This window comes from Mytilus edulis, chromosome 12 (assembly GCF_963676685.1).
Source record: "Mytilus edulis chromosome 12, xbMytEdul2.2, whole genome shotgun sequence".
NCBI classification, from domain to species: domain Eukaryota; kingdom Metazoa; phylum Mollusca; class Bivalvia; order Mytilida; family Mytilidae; genus Mytilus; species Mytilus edulis.
This window is the reverse complement of record NC_092355.1, coordinates 37,589,931-37,613,906: the sequence shown is the minus strand read 5'-3', so window position 1 is coordinate 37,613,906 and position 23,976 is coordinate 37,589,931. Positions and strand designations below refer to the sequence as shown.

At 35.0% G+C, this 23,976-nt stretch overlaps 1 protein-coding gene, 1 long non-coding RNA gene and 1 pseudogene across 2 annotated transcripts; 1 reads left to right on the top strand and 2 right to left on the bottom strand.

Moving 5' to 3' along the window:
- Positions 1-1,909: 1,909 nt before the first annotated feature.
- On the bottom strand, positions 1,910-5,649 carry LOC139498397 (C-type lectin domain family 4 member M-like). The gene is made up of 4 exons (XM_071286782.1): positions 5,291-5,649; positions 4,106-4,188; positions 2,655-2,736; positions 1,910-2,159 (listed from the first exon to the last, which is right to left on the bottom strand). Exons 1-4 carry the CDS (start codon positions 5,598-5,600, stop codon positions 2,113-2,115), a joined length of 522 nt encoding a protein of 173 aa, XP_071142883.1. The 5' UTR covers positions 5,601-5,649; the 3' UTR covers positions 1,910-2,112.
- A 1,289-nt stretch (positions 5,650-6,938) lies between these two features.
- On the bottom strand, positions 6,939-8,613 carry LOC139499610 (uncharacterized). The gene is made up of 2 exons (XR_011658224.1): positions 8,527-8,613; positions 6,939-8,125 (listed from the first exon to the last, which is right to left on the bottom strand). It is a non-coding gene; the product is annotated as an uncharacterized lncRNA (long non-coding RNA).
- A 10,789-nt stretch (positions 8,614-19,402) lies between these two features.
- LOC139498396 (uncharacterized) lies at positions 19,403-23,426 on the top strand (annotated as a pseudogene).
- Positions 23,427-23,976: the final 550 nt, after the last annotated feature.

Below are 23,976 nucleotides of genomic sequence, written 5' to 3'. Positions count from 1 at the left end.
TTACAACGGGTGGGTATTCAAAGCGTTTTAAGAACGACATATTACAATCTGAAATATATCTGTCAAATAATAAATGGAAAAGATATCATGAAAATCAATGATATGGTCATTTTTATAAATTTCCCGTTACACCACTTTGAATTTTTCAAAAAAAAGCTAAGGATTTTCCTATCCCAGGAATAGATTACCTTAGCCGTATTTGGCACAACTTTTAGGAATGTTTGGTCCTCAATGTTCTTCATCGTTTACTTGTTTGGCTTTACAACTATTTTGATCTGAGCGTCACTGATGAGTCTTATGTAGACGAAACGCGCGTCTGGCGTATTACATTATAATCCTGGTACCGTTGATAACTATATCAAAACTCCACAAAAAATCAGTGTGTAGCACATTTTCAAATGATCGAGCAAATGACAGAACATTAAACAAATGACTGATGCATTGGTCCATGTCATTGCAAGATCTTTATCGAATACGGATGTACCAATATTTCATTTTTCATAAAACTACAATAACATAGTTATGGAAAACATACATATATATAACTATATGGTACAATTATCACCAATCATTCTGTAATCATAGTAAGGTAATGTAATTACTTTAGATAAAATATTCCAATAGAGTTTGTGATATAAAAAGACTCTGTGTAAGCAATTATTTTTCGATTTCACCAACATCCTTCAAGTAATCGATTTTTAATTATTAATTGAGTTCTTTCGCCACTTTTTGTATCAATCCTTGAATACAATAAACAATTCACGACACAGACTACGATGGTAATCTTGGTTGTCCGAATCAACAATAACAATACAAGTACAAGTAATGACCTTATTTATCGGCTACAGATTTATGTATCACTTCAAAATTAGGTAATCAGTGAAAATAATGTTATAACATCGACTAATTTGCATCTAACATTGTTTTATGTAATGAGAATATATCAAATAAAAAAAGGAATTTTGTTGATATTTATAATATCTAGTAGAGTCTAGCGAGTAAAGAAATTTGCTATCTTGGGAAAAACATTTCGAATGTTGTTGACGTATATTTTAATTAAAGCTCAAGTCTGATATGAAAACTCTTAAACACGATAATCTATCATAAGCAGACCTTTCCTCAGGTCTGGTCAATAGCAGACTTGTCCACATGTCTGGTCGGGAGCAGACTTGTCCAATGTCTGGTCTGGGGCAGATCAGTCCTCATGACTGGTCAAAGGCAGACTTGTCCACAGGTCTGGTCTGGAGCAGACTTGTCGATGGGTCTGCAGCAGTCCTAAAAAGCAGACCGTAGGTCTGGTCCACCAACGACGAAGTTAACTTGCTTGTCTGCTTAAAAAGTCTCAAGTTAACTTATAAAGCAGTCAACAAGTCTGCTCTAAGTTTACTTTTGTGAAGATTAGGACCGCACCAATCTGTATTTCAGCTTGAAAATCTTGAATGAAAATGACCGTTGACTAGTTTTCTTGTACATGTTTTGTAACTTTCACTTGGTATTACTTTTTAAGTAGCACTCACAGAGTATTGCAGCTAAACAGAATCATGCTCGTCTGTGACACAAATCAAAAACAGTCGACTAAATAATGAAATTTCTTAGTACACATAGATTGTTTTATTTAATCGTATTGTTTTGCATCGGCAGTATATGTTTGTCTTCCGACATGACTTTTAATGGAAAATATTTTGTATGATTTTTTAAGCACTCAAAACGTTTTTTTTATTTGATACACCATTATCATCAACTCCATTGACAGTGGTATCGGCCTAATAATGGTAATGAAGCTTCAAAGACTGATAAATTAAGTTTGCAAATTTATAAATGCCTGCAAAGAACCGTACATGATTAAATATGAGGATTTTTTGTTATAATTAATCTAGATAGACACCCCATGAGACAATATCAAAGACACATTATAATATTATGTTTAATAATTTAAGGTTGTTTTTCACAAATATATTCTTGTGTATGACTGCAGGGAAGATCATTCCATCCATAAGCGTTTCGTCCACAACTCGTCTTGCAATAATGACCGCAATTTGATCCGCGACCGCCATTTGGTTCACCAGATGACCAGTAATTAAATGATATCCCAGAATTATCAGACGTCCACCTCTACTGTCCTTCTTTCTCGATATCGTTTAGGCCTATCCATACTTCAGCTATGAAAATAAAAAATGTAAATATAGATATAGCAGGTTTCATATCTACTAACATATATCAGTGAGACAAAAAGGAAAACAAATGCAATCGTTCCACAATTTGTATAGTAATGGAAACAAATTGTCGTTTGGCATATGATAACCCATTAATAAATACTATATAAAAAATCTATAAAATCATTTTAATAATTTGAAGGTTTTATATACGTTATCAAAATACGAAAATATAATTTTATCATGAGTGAGACACTATGTATAAAAACAAACAGACAAAAAATTCATATCTACATGTTATCGTTGTAGGTAAAGAATCTTTCACAAAAAGCAAACACCTCCACGACCGTAAACCTTCTAATATGTCTATGTCAGGCAATCTTAATTCATACCATTTCACTAAAACAATTAGTTACATGTTGAATTTGGATGGAGAGTTGTCTCCTTTACACTCATATCACATCTTCTTATATACATATATATGTTCAAAAAAGTAATTACCATGTAATGCTGAAATCAACCATGAATTCTCTGATACATTTTCAACCTTCACCAAGTAACCACCTTTTTGTTGGCATTCATTCTACAAGAACGCATGACATGATTAGTGGTTATTTAAAGCTACTCAAATAATTCATAGATATTGTTCTCTAAAAGGATTTTCTATCACTTGTAAGAAAAGATGTAATCGTAAAACAATTAGAAAAAGATGATGCGATACCCGAGTTGAAGGCGAGTTTTACTTTTTATTATTTTGGAATAACAAAAACACTGTTTTACTTAACTTTGTGTCTCTGTTTTTGATTTGAGGAAATTGTTGCGCTAATGATACATTTTAAAACCTTATCTTCAGCTTCGTGTGGTCTGTAGATGAATAATTGTTAGATATATTGCCGATATCACACTGTCAACTTATTATCCCAAAACTCAAAAAATATATCACAAAATTATTAATAGTAAACTAAAATCACGTAACTAATAAAATATTGCTTTCTGATGCTTATAAATAGCATGACAAGAGGGAATATATCAGTAAGACATTAAACATTGTCATCCTTTTATTTTGATAATGGATCATTTAAATCTATTAGTGTAGATTTGGGAAACAACATGAATGGCGATATATACTCCGCTTTCCATGGTTATTAGATTAACTTTTATCGTTAAATGATGTGTGTAACAAAGATAAATTAAAGTCATACGAAACCACATTTTAAGAAAAAAATGATGCATATTATTTTTATAATTAAAAGGATCGATTTCATTATAAAACTTATCTACGTATAATGTTTTTGAAGAAAATTCTTTTTAATTTGTCCGCATTTAGAAGAAGTTTACTTTTTTAATTGCTTTCTTCCAGGAAGCAATTCGCCGAAATATTTTCCGAATGCAAATGACCTTAGCCTGACCCTTCTCGTAAAAATCCGGTGATTGAAATACGCATGGATCTGTCATTGAAATCATCTATTATCTGATTGTACATGTTATGCACGTGCTTAATATCCATGCTTCTCTGTTATTTGTTTAATATATAAGGTGACAAAAGGTTAACTACGGCTTAAAAACACGGTAATTATTAGCTGCCATATTTGTTAAATCATAACAGACAGAGACAGAAAAAGTGGACAATTATACGAAATTATTTAGTAAGAAATGAGAAAATCGTGCACAGAAGAAGAAGTTTATGATATATTCAAACATTGGTTTAAGAATTGGATACACATTATTTTTCACCAGTCCCTCGTTTCATATGACTTTAAACTGCGCATTAAATTACAATAATAATTGCTCTGAAATTCGGGTTTATTTCAAACTCCCCAAATCATCATTGAAACGTACTTTTATTTACATATTGTCATGACACTATGAATGCGTCACTAGAAATGGTCGTTTGAACTCTTAACAGAAATTAAATTAAAACACAACAGATTTCTGTTATTAAATCAAATTACCTTAGCGTTATTCCATGTTGCCTTTTTATACACGAACAAATAGCAATGACCCAAAAAGAACATCCAGTTCTGTGGACACGTCCCTGTAAATAAGAATACATACGAAGGTTTATAGATGGATGCTTGAAATATGTTATATCTTTCTGTTGTCCATATATACTACCAGCACTTCTTTTGAACTTGACTATCAAAACACTAATACCATTTATTTCATCATATACAACACAAGAAAAATGATTTCTATTAACTAGTATTAATTTTAAATTGGTTTACAGTTTTGAAATTATCTGTGCTTTGTTACCAAGAACAGTGCTGGATCACATACACGTTTCAGGAGATTAGTTAAATTTGGAAGAGTTTGTATTGAGTTTTAGCGGTATAGTGTACGTTCTAATTTGTCCCATTAATGTTCTATAGAGTTACGATCTTGGTAAGTTGCCGGCCATCCCATTCTAGTGATATATTTCGCTCACAATTTTTCCACGTTTAATTCTACCTTTTTCTTACTGACACAACGACTGCACCATGAAAAGCAGAATCATTTGAAGTACCTAAGATCGACGTCGGCTTTTAGTGTTGTTTGTGTTGCTCAATTGTTAGATTTGTTTGTTGTGTTATGTGCGCTGTTGGTTGTCCTTTGGTCTTTACTTCTTTTGTTGTCAGTTTAATTTCGCCTAATGAGTTTTAACATCTTTTTGGTATCTTTTGCCTCTCATTTCAACCTCGTAGACTGAATATCTGTTGTCATATTAGCTGATTTGGTTAAAATGATGCGGGATTTAAGTTTTTTAACAATATGCAATTTTTTGCGTATTGTTGATATCAAATGTATGTATTCTTAGTACTCTGTCATCTCATGCATCTCGTTTCATTAAGGATAAGTCGCGTTTAATTTGCATTGTATTTGATAAACTAAGAAGGTTATATGGTGTTTCAAATACATTTTTTCAAAATGAGGTATGATTTTAAGCAATGAAGTATGCTACAAAACCTCAGTTTTTGCAATTTTTCTTTGATTTCGAGATAAGAGTGTTTTCGTCACAGCAGTCTGTATTATTATATAGGAAATGTTTCTATACTTGTAAAACAAAAAAAAATGTATAATTCTTTAAAATTCTTATTCTTTTTTATATATAATATATTTTTGTGTAAGATAACACATTCGAATATGACAATGGTACTTACTTTTCTTCAAATCATTTATTTCAGACTTCATGTTCCTCATTTTCTTCTGAATTCCATTCAATAAAGATTTTAATTGTGTTACTTCATCTTTCTTTAGCATTCCTTGATTACTGTTTATTGCTACATGATTCTGATGACTGAGGCTGTGCACTTTGTTTAGTCTCGTTTCTGTACGATCTAGTTGTTTTATCATCATCCATATTAATGGATTATTGGACGATTTATACGATGAATCTGCAGAAAATCTTTTCTCCGTGGCTAATGAGGGGGTTACGAATAAAACCAATAAAAGATAGATGCAAAATTGCATTTTGTCAAGAAAGCAAATAGGCAAAACAAGATCTAAATGCACTATTTTTTTCTATAATTCTAGGAACTGACAGAAAAATTCAAAAAAAATCAATACACAGATAATTACATGTTTTCGTGACAATTATTGTAATTTGATATTGTACATGTTGTATAGCCTAATTAAACTATTATTGTTTTAGTGGGAAAAGATCACGTTTCGTCAGTTGTTATTGAAAAACGTAATGGTATTGATTTGACTATTCTTTTAATTGATATGTGTGAATTTATTTTATTCATTATGATTTCTAGTTTTCTTTGTTAGAACAGTTTATATATTTTTTATATATAAAATGTATTTATTTATTCTACATTGGGTTTTTTTTATAGAGAGGGGGGGGTCTCAAGATGAAAACTTCGTACTTAAATCAATAATTGAGTATTGGATAATATCACTGAGTTTGTATTGCTATTAATGCACTAACATTGTCCGCCCGATAGCTGGTCTCCTATCTAAAAAAAGCAATAATTGTTCTTTTTAGATATTGATATTCCAGTCTCAAATGGAGACAGAAAAAATAATTGTTTTTCTTTTTCTTTTTTGGGACGGTGATAATTTATTGATAATTGTTATGCCATTTTTCTCTATTCTCTATTCCTTTTTTCATTGCAAGTTTAATTATATTCCTTATTTTTAGTACCTTATTTTACATCATGTATTTTGTTTCTCGTTTTTGCGATTCATTAATTTCCGGATTTATTGCAAGATGTCGCTTAGATATTTGGTATATTATATCGAACACTTTATATGCTTTTTAAATTGACACCGCTTTACCGAATACTTTTCCATCTCCCTGAACACCGTTTTTTTATTTTTTATTCTACTTCGCAACCGTAGGAGACACATGACATATTTCTTTTTCCAAATTGCTTGAAATGTCATCAGGATGTTACGTTTAGTTTTGACTGAAGCGTTACGACGACTCCATGTGAGAGCTATTCCCCGTTATGTTTTTATACTTGTTTGATATACCATTCTCCTGGTGAATAAAATTTTGTAGTTTATTTTGTAAGTTGAGTAACAAAAGATGAACATTGTTTTTAGTTGTATTAAACTAAAACATTAATATGTGCTAGCTGATACAGCCAATACTGGCATCCTATCCATGCCTAGCTAAAACTAAATTTATATTTTAAACAAATAAAATTTCTCAGTACGTGAAATTATTCTCAGTTCTGTAATAAACAAATCATACTATAACATATCAAATGCTTCAATGATATCTTTAAATAACAAATAACGTTTGCTTTGGAGAAAAAATACAAAAAAGAGTAAATAACAAAATAACAAAAGGATACCCATTTGGCACCATTTCATATTTTTAAATAACAACAAATACTTTTTTTTTATTACAACATGTAAATAACATATTTAATACAGTTGAAAAGAATTGTTTTCTTTTTCTTTATCAATAAAATCACAATCGTTATTATGAAAGGTGTTTATATGCACACCAAAAACAAAAAGTAACAACATAAAACAATATGAAAATGAAGCATGTACTGTAATCAGTATAAATATGCATATTTATACTAAATATTGTAAAAATCAGTTTAATTATATCTGTATATAATTTTTTTTTAAATCAGAAGTGGGAGAAATGCTTACCGTATATATCGGCCATGTGAAAAAGCTTACTTTTGAAACATACATTCTCTTCTCCTGTTTCTAGTTATAGGTTTTCAAGTAAAATTGTTTTTGAAACAAGTATTATTAAAGCGGAATTATGGAATAATATTTTCATATAAGCAGTCAATTTGAACAAAATTTGTCAGAATAAGCTCAAAAACATCGCCGACATATTATTGACATGAAAATGAATAATTTAACCTACTTGAATTCGTATTGATGTGACCTTTAATTAAAAGTATGCTAGATATTCGGATACCTCTGCTTTTATTCATGAAGTGCCCGTCAAACCTTACTTTTCTTTTCATTTTATAACAAAAAAATTTAAAGTCTTTTTTCAAAACGTTATAAAACCATTGCTTTTTTCATGGGTATTGAATTACAAAAAGATGATAATGTTTAAAGTGTGAAAGTTAAGAGAACGTCATTTCCCGCTAAGTGTTTAAGTTAGTTTATATGTCCAAGAACAAACGAGCCAAACATTTTTCTGTTTTCTAAGTTCCGATATTTTTATACTATCTATCTATAACAGTTTTTTTTTAAAAGCATGTTATTTTGAAACAGATCGAACGTTAATTCAATTACAAATTAAGGTTTATAAAACTGAAGATGGCCTTGTACGCAATTGTAACACACCTGGTTAAATAACTCTATTTGTCACGATTTGTTCATTCGGAATAGGTTTTGTTAGTGAAATTGAATTATCTGAAACACCACAGACAAATATATGCGTCCCATGCTTTAGAAATTCGATATAATTATCAAGACTATCAAACAAGTTTCCATTGAAGTCATACTTCAATTGTCCGGACTCCTCTTTTGTATGTATCCTCAAATGTACTGTTTCATCTTTTATACTAAAATATATCATGTGTATCAATTAACCAAACAAAAAAAAATGTTTTCTTCCATATTTGAAGGAGTCTAAAAAATAAAAGCATTTCATTACTTATTATTTATCTGTCGTACTGAATTCACCTTTTAACTTGAAACGAGGGACAAAGATACCAGAGGGACAGTCAAACTCATAAATCGAAAACAAACTGACAACGACATGGCTTTAAATGAAAATAGACAAACAGACAAACAATAGTATACACCACACAACATGGAAAACTAAAGAATAAGCAACACGAACCCTACAAAAAAATAGGGGTGATATCAGGTGCACCGGAAGGGTAAGCAGATCCTGCTCCACATGTGTCCCCCGTCGCGTTGCTTATGTAAAAGGACATAATACAATACTGTTGATACTTACAAGATACTTAAGATATAGTTTCCTGTTAATGTTCTACTTCCTCTGACGAGAAAAGCACCATCTCCCATATGTTTGTATTTCTTTTGTTTAAACACGGGAGACCTAGCCTCTAGGAACACGTGAAACCGCCATTGAGAGCCTAGTGCCCGCGTTTAAACACTTGAGACCTAACCTCTAGAAACATGTGAAAATGGCATTGAGAGCCTAGTGCCAGTGTTTAAACACTTGAGACCTAGCCTCTAGGAACACGTTAAACCGGTATTGAGAGCCTAGTGCCCGTGTTTAAACACTTGAGACCTAGCCTCTAGGAACACGTTAAACCGGTATTGAGAGCCTAGTGCCCGTGTTTAAACACTTGAGACCTAGCCTCTGTGAACACTTTAAAACGGCATTGAGAGTCTAGTGCCCGTGTTTAAACACTTTAGACTTAGTCTCTAGGAACACGTGAAACCGGCATTGAGAGCCTAATGCCCGTGTATAAACACTTGAGACCTAGCCTCTTAGAACACTTGAAAACGGCATTGAGAGCGTAATTCCCGTGTTTAAACACTTGAGACCTAGCCTCTAGGAACACGTGAAACCGGCATTGAGAGCCTAGTGTCCGTGTTTAAACACTTAAGACCTAGCCTCTGTGAACACTTGAAAATGACATTGAGAGCCTAGTGCCCGTGTTAAAACACGGGAGACCTAGCCTCTAGGAACACGTGAAAACGGCATTGAGAGCCTAGTGCCCGTCTTTAAACACGTGAAAACGGGTCCGTGCAACATTTTAGTTGTATTGAAATTATGATATTTGTAGGAACATGCATATACACGCCTATAAAAAAAAATCCTTGCATCTTCCTTTATAAATGTTTTTTTTATAGGGTTTCCCAAGATTTGTGTCTTATTTACTTATTAATCTTATTGTGTATGCATTGTATTCAATTTTGTATTTAAAGTAAAGTTTATTATAATCATTTGCAGAAAGAGACGTCGTCCTGAGCACACCTATGTATAAAGAATGTACAAACAGATTTAAATTTCTTTCATTTACAGGTCATTGATGTCGGATCGTGCATGCTTTTTTTGTACATGTATCTACGGGAACACAGATTTGTTTTTTAATGCATGTTTAGAAGTTTGATTCTAGGATTTTACTACTTTTTACGAACTTTGGATTGATTTCTACATCATTGATTTTAATTTCCCAATCCAGATTGTTTAAAAACAGTTGTTAATGGTCTTTCACCTCTGAAACATGATTGATTTTTTATTAATTGCTTAATCAATTGATTGATATATTGGTTGGTTGGTTGGTTGGTTGGTTGATTGATTAATCAGTTGATTGATTGATTGATTGATTGATAGATAGATAGATAAATTTAAAGCCTCACGGAACACGTTGAAAACGGTATTGAGAGCGTAATTCCCGTGTTTTAACACTTGAGACCTAGCCTCTAGGAACACATGAAACCGGCATTGCGAGCCTAGTGTCCGTGTTCAAACACTTGAGACATAGCCTCTGAGAACACTTGAAAATGGCATTGAGAGCCTAGTGCCCGTGTTTAAACACTTGAGACCTAGCCTCTAGGAACACGTGAAAACGGCATTAAGAGCCTAGTACCCGTGTTTAAACACGTGAAAAGGGGTCCGTGCAACATTTTAGTTGTATTGAAATTATGATATTTGTAGGAACATGCATATACACGCCGATAAAAAGAAATCCTTGCATCTTCCTTTATAAACGTTTTTTTTTTATAGGGTTTCCCAAGATGTGTGTCTTATTTACTTATTAATCTTATTGTGTGTGCATTGTAGTCAATTTTGTATTTTCAGTAAAGTTGATTATAATCCTTTGCAGAGAGAGACGTCGTCCTGAGCACACCTATGTATAAAGAATGTGCAAACGGATTTTATTTTCTTTCATTTACAGGTCATTGATGTCGGATAGTGCATGCTTTTTTGTACACGTATCTACGGGAACACAGATTTGTTTTTTAATGCGTGTTTAGAAGTTTGATTCTAGGATTTTACTACTTTTTACGACCTTTGGATTGATTTCTACATCATTGATTTTAATTTCTCAATCCAGATTGTTTAAAAACAGTTGTTAACGGTCTTTCCCCTCTGAAACATGATTGATTTTTTATTAATTGCTTAATTAATTGATTGATAGATTTGTTGGTTGGTTGGTTGGTTGATTGATTAATCAGTTGATTGATTGATTGATTGATAGATAGATAGATAGATTTAAAGCCTCACGGAACACGTTGAAAACGGCATTGAGAGCGTAAGTCCCGTGTTTTAACACTTGAGACCTAGCCTCTAGGAACACGTGAAACCGGCATTGAGAGCCTAGTGCCCGTGTTTAAACACTTGAGACCTAGCCTCTGTTAACACTTGAAAATGATATTGAGAGCCTAGTGCCCGTGTTTAAACACGGGAGACCTAGCCTGTAGGAACACGTGAAACCGGCATTGAGAGCATAGTGCCCGTGTTTAAACACATGATACCTAGCCTCTGTGAACACTTGAAAACGGAATTGAGAGCGTAATACCCGTGTTTAAACATTGAAGACCTAGCCTCTAGGAACACGTGAAACCGGCATTGATAGCCTAGTGTCCGTGTTAAAACACTTGAGACCTAGCCTCTGTCAACACTTGAAAATGGCATTGAGAGCCTAGTGCCCGTGTTTAAACACGGGAGACCTAGCCTCTATGAACACGTGAAACCGCCATTGAGAGCCTAGTGCCCGCGTTTAAAAACTTGAGACCTAACCTCTAGGAACATGTGAAAATGGCATTGAGAGCCTAGTGCCAGTGTTTAAACACTTGAGACCTAGCCTCTAGGAACACGTTAAACCGGTATTGAGAGTCTAGTGCCCGTGTTTAAACACTTGAGACCTAGCCTCTGGGAACACGTTAAACCGGTATTGAGAGCCTAGTGCCCGTGTTTAAACACTTGAGACCTAGCCTCTGTGAACACTTTAAAACGGCATTGAGAGCCTAGTGCCCGTGTTTAAACACTTGAGACTTAGCCTCTAGGAACACGTTAAACCGGCATTGAGAGCCTAATGCCCGTGTTTAAACACTTGAGACCTAGCCTCTGTGAACACTTGAAAATGGCATTGAGAGCGTAATTTCCGTGTTTAAACACTTGAGACCTAGCCTCTAGGAACACTTGAAACCGACATTGAGAGCTTAGTGCCCGTGTTTAAACACTTGAGACCTAGCCTCTGTGAACACTTTAAAACGGCATTGAGAGCGTAATTCCCGTGTTTAAACACTTGAGACCTAGCCTCTAGGAACACGTGAAACCCACATTGAGAGCCTAGTGTATGTGTTTAAAAACTTGAGACCTAACCTCTAGGAACATGTGAAAATGGCATTGAGAGCCTAGTGCCAGTGTTTAAACACTTGAGACCTAGCCTCTAGGAACACGTTAAACCGGTATTGAGAGTCTAGTGCCCGTGTTTAAATACTTGAGACCTAGCCTCTGGGAACACGTTAAACCGGTATTGAGAGCCTAGTGCCCGTGTTTAAACACTTGAGACCTAGCCTCTGTGAACACTTTAAAACGGCATTGAGAGCCTAGTGCCACTTGAGACTTAGCCTCTAGGAACACGTTAAACCGGCATTGAGAGCCTAATGCCCGTGTTTAAACACTTGAGACCTAGCCTCTGTGAACACTTGAAAATGGCATTGAGAGCGTAATTTCCGTGTTTAAACACTTGAGACCTAGCCTCTAGGAACACTTGAAACCGACATTGAGAGCTTAGTGCCCGTGTTTAAACACTTGAGACCTAGCCTCTGTGAACACTTTAAAACGGCATTGAGAGCGTAATTCCCGTGTTTAAACACTTGAGACCTAGCCTCTAGGAACACGTGAAACCCACATTGAGAGCCTAGTGTCTGTGTTTAAACACTTGAGACCTAGCCTCTGTCAACACTTGAAAATGGCATTGAGAGCCTAGAACCCGTGTTTAAACACGGGAAACCTAGCCTCTAGGAACACGTGAAACCGGCATTGAGATCCTAGTGTCCGTCTTTAAACACTTGAGGCCTAGCCTCTGTGAATACTTGAAAACGGCAATGAGAGCGTAATTCCCGTGTTTAAACACTTGAGACCTAGCCTCTAGGAACACGTGAAACCGGCATTGAGAGCCTAGTGTCCGTGTTTAAACACTTGAGACCTAGCCTCTATCAACACTTGAAAATGGCATTAAGAGCCTAGTGCCCGTGTTGCCCGTGTTTAAACACGGGAGACCTAGCCTCTAGGAACACGTGAAACCGGCATTGAGAGCCTAGTGTCCGTGTTTAAACACTTGAGACCTAGCCTCTGTGAACACTTGAAAATGGCATTGAGAGCCTAGTGCCCGTGTTTAAACACGGGAGACCTAGCCTCTAGGAACACGTGAAAACGGCATTGAGAGCCTAGTGCCCGTGTTTAAACACTTGAGACCTAGCCTCTGTTAACACTTGAAAATGACATTGAGAGCCTAGTGCCCGTGTTTAAACACGGGAGACCTAGCCTGTAGGAACACGTGAAACCGGCATTGAGAGCATAGTGCCCGTGTTTAAACACATGATACCTAGCCTCTGTGAACACTTGAAAACGGAATTGAGAGCGTAATTTCCGTGTTTAAACATTTGAGACCTAGCCTCTAGGAACACGTGAAACCGGCATTGACAGCCTAGTGTCCGTGTTTAAACACTTGAGACCTAGCCTCTGTCAACACTTGAAAATGACATTGAGAGCCTAGTGCCCGTGTTTAAACACGGGAGACCTAGCCTCTATGAACACGTGAAACCGCCATTGAGAGCCTAGTGCCAGTGTTTAAACACTTGAGACCTAGCCTCTAGGAACACGTTAAACCGGTATTGAGAGTCTAGTGCCCGTGTTTAAACACTTGAGACCTAGCCTCTAGGAACACGTTAAACCGGTATTGAGAGCCTAGTGCCCGTGTTTAAACACTTGAGACCTAGCCTCTAGGAACACGTTAAACCGGTATTGAGAGCCTAGTGCCCGTGTTTAAACACTTGAGACCTAGCCTCTGTGAACACTTTAAAACGGCATTGAGAGCCTAGTGCCCGTGTTTAAACACTTGAGACTTAGCCTCTAGAAACACGTGAAACCGACATTGAGAGCCTAGTGTCCGTGTTTAAACACTTGAGACCTAGCCTCTGTCAACACTTGAAAATGGCATTGAGAGCCTAGTACCCGTGTTTAAACACGGGAGACCTAGCCTCTAGGAACACGTGAAACCGGCATTGAGAACCTAGTGTCCGTCTTTAAACACTTGAGACCTAGCCTCTGTGAATACTTGAAAACGGCATTGAGAGAGTAATTCCCGTGTTTAAACACTTGAGACCTAGCCTCTAGGAACACGTGAAACCGGCATTGAGAGCCTAGTGTCCGTGTTTAAACACTTGAGACCTAGCCTCTATCAACACTTGAAAATGGCATTGAGAGCCTAGTGTCCGTGTTGCCCGTGTTTAAACACGGGAGACCTAGCCTCTCGGAACACGTGAAACCGGCATTGAGAGCCTAGTGTCCGTGTTTAAACACTTGAGACCTAGCCTCTGTGAACACTTGAAAATGGCATTGAGAGCCTAGTGCCCGTGTTGCCCGTGTTTAAACACGGGAGACCTAGCCTCTAGGAACACGTGAAAACGGCATTGAGAGCCTAGTGCCCGTGTTTAAACACGTGAAAACGGGTCCGTGCAACATTTTAGTTGTATTGAAATTATGATATTTGTAGGAACATGCATATACACGCCTATAAAAAAAAATCCTTGCATCTTCCTTTATAAATGTTTTTTTATATAGGGTTTCCCAAGATGTGTGTCTTATTTACTTATCAATCTTATTGTGTGTGCATTGTATTCAATTTTGTATTTAAAGCAAAGTTTATTATAATCCTTTGCAGAGAGAGAAGTCATCCCGAGCACACCTATGTATAAAGAATGTCCAAACGGATTTAATTTTCTTTCATTTACCGGTCATTAATGTCGGATCGTGCATGCTTTTTTTGTACATGTATCTACGGGAACACAGATTTGTTTTTAATGCATGTTTAGAAGTTTGATTCTAGGATTTTACTACTTTTTACGAACTTTGGATTGATTTCTACATCATTGATTTTAATTTCTCAATCCAGATTGTTTAAAAACAGTTGTTAACGGTCTTTCCCCTCTGAAACATGATTGATTTTTTATTAATTGCTTAATTAATTGATTGATAGATTTGTTGGTTGGTTGGTTGGTTGATTGATTAATCAGTTGATTGATTGATTGATAGATAGATAGATAGATTTAAAGCCTCACGGAACACGTTGAAAACGGCATTGAGAGCGTAATTCTCGTGTTTTAACACTTGATACCTAGCCTCTAGGAACACGTGAAACCGGCATTGAGAGCCTAGTGCCCGTGTTTAAACACTTGAGACCTAGCCTCTGTTAACACTTGAAAATGACATTAAGAGCCTAGTGCCCGTGTTTAAACACGGGAGACCTAGCCTGTAGGAACACGTGAAACCGGCATTGAGAGCCTAGTGCCCGTGTTTAAACACTTGAGACCTAGCCTCTGTGAACACTTTAAAACGGTATTGAGAGCCTAGTGCCCGTGTTTAAACACTTGAAACTTAGCCTCTAGGAACACGTGAAACCGGCATTGAGAGCCTAATGCCCGTGTTTAAACACTTGAGACCTAGCCTCTGTGAACACTTGAAAATGGCATTGAGAGCGTAATTTCCGTGTTTAAACACTTGAGACCTAGCCTCTAGGAACACTTGAAACCGACATTGAGAGCTTAGTACCCGTGTTTAAACACGGGAGACCTAGCCTGTAGGAACACGTGAAACCGGCATTGAGAGCATAGTGCCCGTGTTTAAACACATGATACCTAGCCTCTGTGAACACTTGAAAACGGAATTGAGAGCATAATTCCCGTGTTTAAACATTTGAGACCTGGCTTCTGGGAACACGTGAAACCGGCATTGATAGCCTAGTGTCCGTGTTTAAACACTTGAGACCTAGCCTCTGTCAACACTTGAAAATGGCTTTGAGAGCCTAGTGCCCGTGTTTAAACACGGGAGACCTAGCCTCTAGGAACATGTGAAACCGGCATTGAGAGCCTAGTGTCAGTGTTTAAACAATTGAGACCTAGCCTCTGTCAATACTTGAAAACGGCATTGAGAGCGTAATTCCCGTGTTTAAACACTTTAGACCTAGCCTCTAGGAACACGTGAAACCGGCATTGAGAGCCTAGTGTCCGTGCTTAAACACTTGAGACCTAACCTCTGTCAACACTTGAAAATGGCATTGAGAGCCTAGTGCCCGTGTTTAAACACGGGAGACCTAACCTCTAGGAACACGTGAAACCGACATTGAGAGCCTAGTGTCCGTGTTTAAACACTTGAGACCTAGCCTCTGTGAACACTTGAAAATGGCATTGAGAGCGTAATTTCCGTGTTTAAACACTTGAGACCTAGCCTCTAGGAACACTTGAAACCGGCATTGAGAGCCTAGTGCCCGTGTTTAAACACTTGAGACCTAGCCTCTGTGAACACTTGAAAACGGCATTGAGAGCGTAATTCCCGTGTTTAAACACTTGAGACCTAGCCTCTAGGAACACGTGAAACCGGCATTAAGAGCCTAGTGTCCGTGTTTAAACACTTGAGACCTAGCTTCTGTCAACACTTGAAAATGGCATTGAGAGCCTAGTGCCCGTGTTTAAACACGGGAGACCTAGCCTCTAGGAACACGTGAATCCGGCATAGAGAGCCTAGTGCCCGTCTTGAAACACTTGAGACCTAGCCTATGTGAATACTTGAAAACGGCATGGACAGCGTTATTACCGTGTTTAAACACTTGAGACCTAGCTTCTAGCTTATTTCTTTCTTGAGTAGTATTAATACTACGCAAGAAAGAAATAAGCCGGAAGAAAAAAAAATAATAATCAGAACAAAATCAATAGGTCTTTCCACGGAAAGGTGGAAAAGACTTAATAATCAGAACAAATTCGATAGGTCTTTCCACGGAAAGGTGGAAAGACCTAATAATAGAACAGAGAAAATAAAAGAACAATATAACACGTTATTAAGACAATACACCTGTAATGAATATACATTCTGCATTGTGAATGTTCAACAAATACCTGCACTGGAAAATAGCATTAATTCAGGGGGTAATCAGTAATATATGTGTAATTCAGGTCTTACACAGGGTATATACTGTGGCATTCCCGGCTAATATCTTATATCCCCTTCGCATTCGGCTCAGAGGATATAAACTCTTCAACGGGAATGTCAACAGTATATACCCTGTCTGAGACCTGAATAACATATAACATCGTTTGGTCTTCCTTTCTGATATTTTATTTTTTTATTCGAGGCCCACTGATGAGTCGTATGTAGAAAAAAAATCACGACCGGGAAACTATTGATGATCGCTTTATCAAGTACTCTATTCCTTAATCTGAAATTGCTACTATAAGCTTTTGAAAATAATTGATAATTAATATGCAGATAATTTAATTTGATGATTGCTTTGTTAGGAATATTATTCCTTATCCTAATGTAGTTAATTAAAGCTGTGCAAAAAAATGTTATACTCTATGCAGAATATTTTGAATGGACTAAATAAATAAAATGTTGTTTATGCTGTATTTAGTCCCCTCTACAACGGAATTTGGTTTACATGCACACGTATACACATAACGGTGTTAATCTAACGCAATCATATATTTGAACGTTGTTTTCAATTAGACGTGTATTATATATATTAATTTTTGGTAAACTTGCGCAAAAGTTAAACACAAAATACAATTAACATTTGTAAAATATCGATACCTGATGTTCTGAATTACAACATTCAATTTCACAACATTTACCGGTAAAGTGAAATATCTTCACCCTTGATAGGTATACAAGTATTGATGACGTTATTTACGTCTATTGTTGTTGACCTTTGGAGCCCATTTAATTTGTGATATGTTTAGCAAAATTTTACTTTTTTAATGCAGAATATATAATATTGTAGTTTTTACACTTTTTATTGAATCCTTATAATTTTATAAATATATAATATATTTTATTCGTAACCCAACAATGTTAGATCTGCAAATTTTCGAAAGCAATTTGTTGTTCTTCTCTGGCCTGAACTCGAACTCAAGCCACTGAGATATCATGCACCAAATCGCCTTGCACTTTGCCCAACGCGCTAGACCATTCGACTATCTAAGCTCTATACAACTAAAAAAGCTCTCATCATTTTTTGTCTAGCGTTTTAACACAGACAATGATCTATTAAGCATGAACATGGAATTCCTACAAATCAGCTGAAACATCAATCTCCGAGGATCTTACAAATTTATATAGAATGAAATCACATAAATAATTATATTATAAGTACGTCTGAACCAGTGACAACCCTACGACAGATTTTATACATCAGGACCTGGTTGCACGAACGTCAGTTAGTTTAACTAACTGTTAAGCCTTTAACTGTTAGTTTAAATTTTAACTGCAAGTTACGTAACTATTGATTAAAAATCCGTTGCACAACAGTTAGTTACGTTTGAGTTTACTAATTTACGTTTAACTAGTAGTTTGGTATTTAAATTTTTTTAACAATCAGTTATGTTCGACCTCGCGCAATTTCGCGTACTTTTGGCAGACATGGCGTCTAAGAGAGAAAGGCAACCAAACTGGAGCATCTCAGAAATAACTCTACTACAAGAACTTGTAGAAAAGGATGAGTTCGTGTTAAAATCAAAGCAAACAAACACCATAACAAATAACAAAAAAAATGTGGGCAGAAATATGTTCTAAAAATAACGCAATAGGACTTCAAAAAAAGAACGATGAAGCAAGTAATATATAAATGGGGAAACTTACAACAGAATGCAAAAAAAAAACATATACTGAAGTAAAAAAAACAGAGGAAATTGACTGAAGGAGGGCCGGCACCAAAGCCACCATCAGCCGTGGAAGAAAAAATCATTGAAAATGAAATGATGAAGGACAGGCCAAATTTTAGTGGAATATCCTGTGGTTTTGAGTCCACTATGCCTCCAGTGTTTGAGAGTACGATTATTTTATTATGCATTTGCTAAATAACTTTATATGAAATATACAGATACATGTATTAGCTAGATATGGAACGCCAAAACTGTCTTATAATGGCCATTTGACATTATATGATGTGATTTTACCCTTATGTGATGTGCATTTGTCAATATATGATGTGTACAAACATTTATATGATGTGCAGTTGACATTATATGCTGTCCAAACATCCTAATATGATGTGCATTAACACTTTTATGATGTGCATATATACTTATATGATGTGCATATATACTTATATGATGTCCAAATATCATTATATGATGTGCAAATATCCCTATATGATGTGCATATGTACTTATATGGTGTACAAATATACTTATATGATGTGCATATTTACCTATATAATGTGCATATATACTTACATGATGTGCATATATACTTATATGATGTGCATGTATACTTATATGTTGTGCTTACATCCTTATGTGATGTGCATTTATACTTATCTATCGTGCATGTATCCTTATATGATATGATTGTGTCCTTATATTATGTACAAAGAGCATTATATGTTGTACAATTGTCTTTATTTTATGTGCGTTTACCCTTATATTGTGTGCATTCATCTTTATATGATGTGATCTTATCATTATATTATGTGGTTAGACTAACTTAATTATATGGTGTCAGAACGACATTATATGATGTGCTTTCATCGTTGTTATGGTCAATGAACATAATTACGATTAGAACGATTACTGTCTACGTCAAAACTGATTCCGATCCGCTTCTCTGAAGTTACGATAAATCCCGCTCAAATCTGTTAGTCTTGTTTGCAAAATGGATGACATTTTGAAAGATTTAAACATTGGTACGTTAGTATCGCGTTTTAATGATGAAAAGATTACACCAGATATAGTTGGAAAATTATCGAAATATGAGTTGCAAAATTTAGGTGTTACCGATGGATCTGCAATAATGAAACTTCGGTTGAAGTGTTTAAATCATGGTTCTTCGACTATGTACCGAGCTCCTGGAAATAATCAATTTAATATACCAAAGGATATTCTTCAATTTTTTTTGGAATGCCAGTTTACTGTTCGTGAAATAGCAAAGCTCCTATCAGCTTCCGAAAGTACAGTGTATAGAAGAATGAGACAGTGTAATTTAAAAAAGATAAACGTTTCAAACATTTCGGAGGAAGATTTGGACTTATTGATACAGGAGCTAGTGGTGGAATTTCCTCGCTGTGGCGAAAACATGATTAAAGAACTTTTAGTCGAAAAGACAGCTATACAGGTATATTCATTCTCTCTTACTTTATTGCCACTTCATTTTATTTTATTACCTATACTAATTTACTCCCAGCCTATTTAAAAAGTATTGCTTTTAAAACAATAGATGTAACTTTCTACTTGTGCATACTAGTACCGGAATTAATGAAAGGAGATACAAAATTGACTTCGACTCGTGTCATAAATTTGGACGAATCTTTTAATATATGCTAGGTAAATGTTCTTTTTGGGCGGGAGAGTAATTGTTTTGCCTCCTCTTTTTTTTAATATCTGTAACTTCTTTGCTTTCCCGTAATTTCAATTATCTATCACGTTTTTCTATCATGTCTATAGGTGGCACAATTAGATTAATTTATCTAAGCAGTGTGATTGGACAAAAAAAAACAGTATCAACTGAACACATTTTATCAAACTGAGGGATGAATCAGGCAAAAAAAAAATAAACGGCTATGTTACATATTTTAATTCATTTCTGAAAAGCAAAATGACAGTACTTCAGGTAACTGTGAATGTAGAATTTTTTGCAGTGTTAAAAAGTGGTTTAAATTCTAAAAATGCTATAATTATCCCTTATGGGCCAGGAAATACTACCGTGCCACCTATACGAGTATATCTATGAGCACAAATAAATAGAAATAACTGTACTATTTTCTATCAGTTCAAAGTTAACTATCCACAACGTTCAGTAATGGTAAGAATGACTAAAATTTGTGTTAATAAAATACACAAAAGATTTGTCCTGTCCCGAAGTACCAATACTTTTTTCTATCATTCAACTTCAACCAGACAGTAACCCATCCCATAACAGGATCATCACACAAAGATCAGAGTACTTAGGTATTCTTAATTTTATTACGGAAGTATTGAAGTGATATCGTAAAAATCAAGAATTCAAAATTGATAAGATAAGAATTGATTATGTAAAAATTGATACTTTTAATCGGATGAGCTTTACTTAATTTAAGGAACAATACAAGTAATAGCTTTTCAAAAAAGGCTAGCCGTCCCTTAGCTGATGAACATGGAAAGTGTTCTCGCTTTGTAGATTAATTCATTCAGAATAGCCTTACGTTATATCAATCAACAAATTTTACCACACACGTGAGGTCACACGTTATGAAGTAGAATATCGTTTAACGTTGTTTGTGTTTACACAACTACAGAAGATCCGGCTATTTATAGGTATAAGTTACCTGTTTTCCAATATCATATAGGTATACGTAAAAATATTTTAATAGGTTATGGAGCTCCTTTCTGCGATATTTGAGGTTTTTATTTATATGGCTGGAAAGGGCTAATCCAAATTTTAACCTTATATTTGCATTGGTATTTTTTTGGGGTCTCTAATGGAAAGAAAAGACATCTCGAATCTGCTTAAATCTTAGTAATTCACATTTAAAGCTATTGAAGTCTTGTACGAAAATAAAAAGGGGTGTTATGGGGCAAAATATTTTGTGAAACAACAAAACAACACAAGGAAAATATTTGGCTGAAGAAACAAACTAACAAGAACAAAATCTTTTCACGGTCAAGACGTAACTCTTAATCACAGAATTGAGATATAATTACTTCTGCTAAAATCTCCTCTAAATACATTCAGTTAACACCGTTTTCGTGAAAACTCGTACTATTATCAAAACTGTTCGAATATTTAATAAAAATTGCACCCATTTGAAGATTGGATTTATCACGACAAAACAAAATTTAAATGAAGTTCTCTAATTTATTTTGTTTCAAAATTCCTATTTTAAACTTGTAGTTTTTGAAAAAAATGATTGAAATCTTTTAATGATGGCTCTCTATTTAAAAGTATTAATGGGGAAAAGTTTTGACACACATCTCTCAAAGAAAGAAAAAAAAACGACCTAATAATATTTGTATTTGAACTTTCTGTGATTTTTTTCTGCGACTATATTTCCTGACGAGTCATAAAGGCAAGACTATGTTATGTATCAAGTTCAACACATGATTTTATTTTAAATGTGTAGCTCATTAATACTAACACGTTAGTTGTGACCACTGTACTAGCTTAGTGTTTGTCATTTACAGAATTTGATGAAATATTGCATTTGACCCTAATAAAAGTACGATTGATGACATAATTCATTTAACATCATCAAACATGACTTTCTTCGTTAATAAACGGGGTGTACTCTGTATGCGCTTTTTAATTTGTCTCGTTTATGATTTTTGGCTATTACAGCTAACCGACCTTCGCCATAAGATATAGGGAACACGTCAGATAGGCTCATCTCTTAATAAAAGTATGCACTAGATCGGCACGACAAAATATTACTTTAGTTGCTACAATGTATGGTATCTCTTTGGAATCTGAATACTTTAACCATAAATGCGCATTATTGCAATACTTAGTTATTACATGTAGCATACATAATTACATTGTAGTTTAACTACTGTCACAGGCACATTGGACGTTGTGCATGTACTAGTATTCTTTCTGTCTCTTCTTCTTTTCTAAATATGCAAAAGACTGTCGGTCAAATTGATTATTTAATTTGAAATTAATAATTTCTTCTATTTAATTTGCTATGATCTATCTATATATTAAATTTTTAACAGGTGACAAGATCACGTATAAGAGAGAGCTTACATCGAATTGATGAAATTGGCATAAAGGACAGAAAGAAGAGACGATTGCATAGACGAATATATAACGTGGATGGTGTTAATCACATCTGGCATATTGACAGTAATCACAAGCTAATCCGATGGAATTTCATTGTGTTAGGGGGAATAGATGGTTTTAGCAGATTTGTGACTTTTCTTAATTGCCGTGACAATAATGAAGCAACAACAGTCCTCGATTCTTTCAAAACTGCTGTTGTAAATTACGGGTTACCTTTACGTGTGCGCTCAGATAAAGGACAGGAAAACTCATTAGTAGCTGATTTCATGATTAAAGAGCGCGGTCCAAACCGTGGAAATATGATTACCGGGAAAAGCTGCCACAATCAGAGAATTGAAAGGTTGTGGAGAGACGTGTTCGAAGGGATATTGTGCTACTATTATGATCTTTTTCATTTCATGGAAGAAGAGTGTTTTCTTGATATTTCAGATGACAACAAGATGTATGCGCTACATCACGTTTTTTTGCCAAAATAAATGAGAAATTGAGCGTTTGGGCACAGGCATGGGGAAAACATCGCATAAGGACTGCAAAATCGTCGCCTCTCCGATTATTTACAGCAGGAATGATAAATAATCCAACAGATTTTGATATTTTGGACATTGGAAATTATGGAACTGAGGGCAATTATGAGGACAATTTTAATGACTACGACGGTATACAAGATACAAGGCCAATTCTAGATTCCAGGGCTTTTTCAGTAAATGAAATTTGTCAAGAAGAACTTAACTTACATTGCCCCAGGAATTGGGCATCTTCATATTTTGGAATCGATATTTATCACCAAGCAGTACAAATTATTGAGAGGAATTCTTAATTGAAAAATCAATGCTTGCAACTTTTCTGTTTAAGAAACGTGTCGTGCTTCAAATTTGTTTTCAAGTCTTTTAACATTCAGATTGATTAAAAAAGAAGCACTACTTGAGTTTGTAAAAACAAACTAAGTAAAACAGTTTACAATTTGTATTTGTATTCTATATTCCTTTTCTTTTACAATTCGGTTCAATATAGAATGTATTAAATAAGGAGATGTGGTTGATTGCACATGAGACAAAAATTCAGCCACCGATATGAAAAATGGGAAACAATTGACACACACCAACGACAACCACTGCACCACAGATTTCTGACTTGCGACATGCAAATTAGGTATATGGGTGATTTAAAACAAGTTTATGAGCGCTCTACCGTCCTCTGACCTAGGACAGTTATTTAACAGTACAATATAAAACAAACGAAAATTTAGTTGCCTTGGTTAAACTCAAAAAACGTACTCGCAGTTACTGAAAACTATCTAAAAGCCAGTTACAAATGTATTAATAATCCATGCGTTTTCTCCAAGTCTTGAGTTTGAAAATATTTTTTTTTAATATTTAACACTTTACAACCTGAATTACATACTGAGAATTCAAAATTACACACTGAGATTTTAAAAAGATACACGGAGATGAAATA

Coding starts and splice junctions, on each gene's coding strand:
- LOC139498397 (XM_071286782.1), bottom strand. CDS start 5,600: ATGCAATTTTGCATCTATCTTTTATTGGTTTTATTCGTAACCCCCTCA. Junction 4,189..5,290: donor AATAAATGATTTGAAGAAAA/GTAAGTACCATT, acceptor TCTTATTTACAG/GGACGTGTCCACAGAACTGG. Junction 2,737..4,105: donor CAACATGGAATAACGCTAAG/GTAATTTGATTT, acceptor GCGTTCTTGTAG/AATGAATGCCAACAAAAAGG.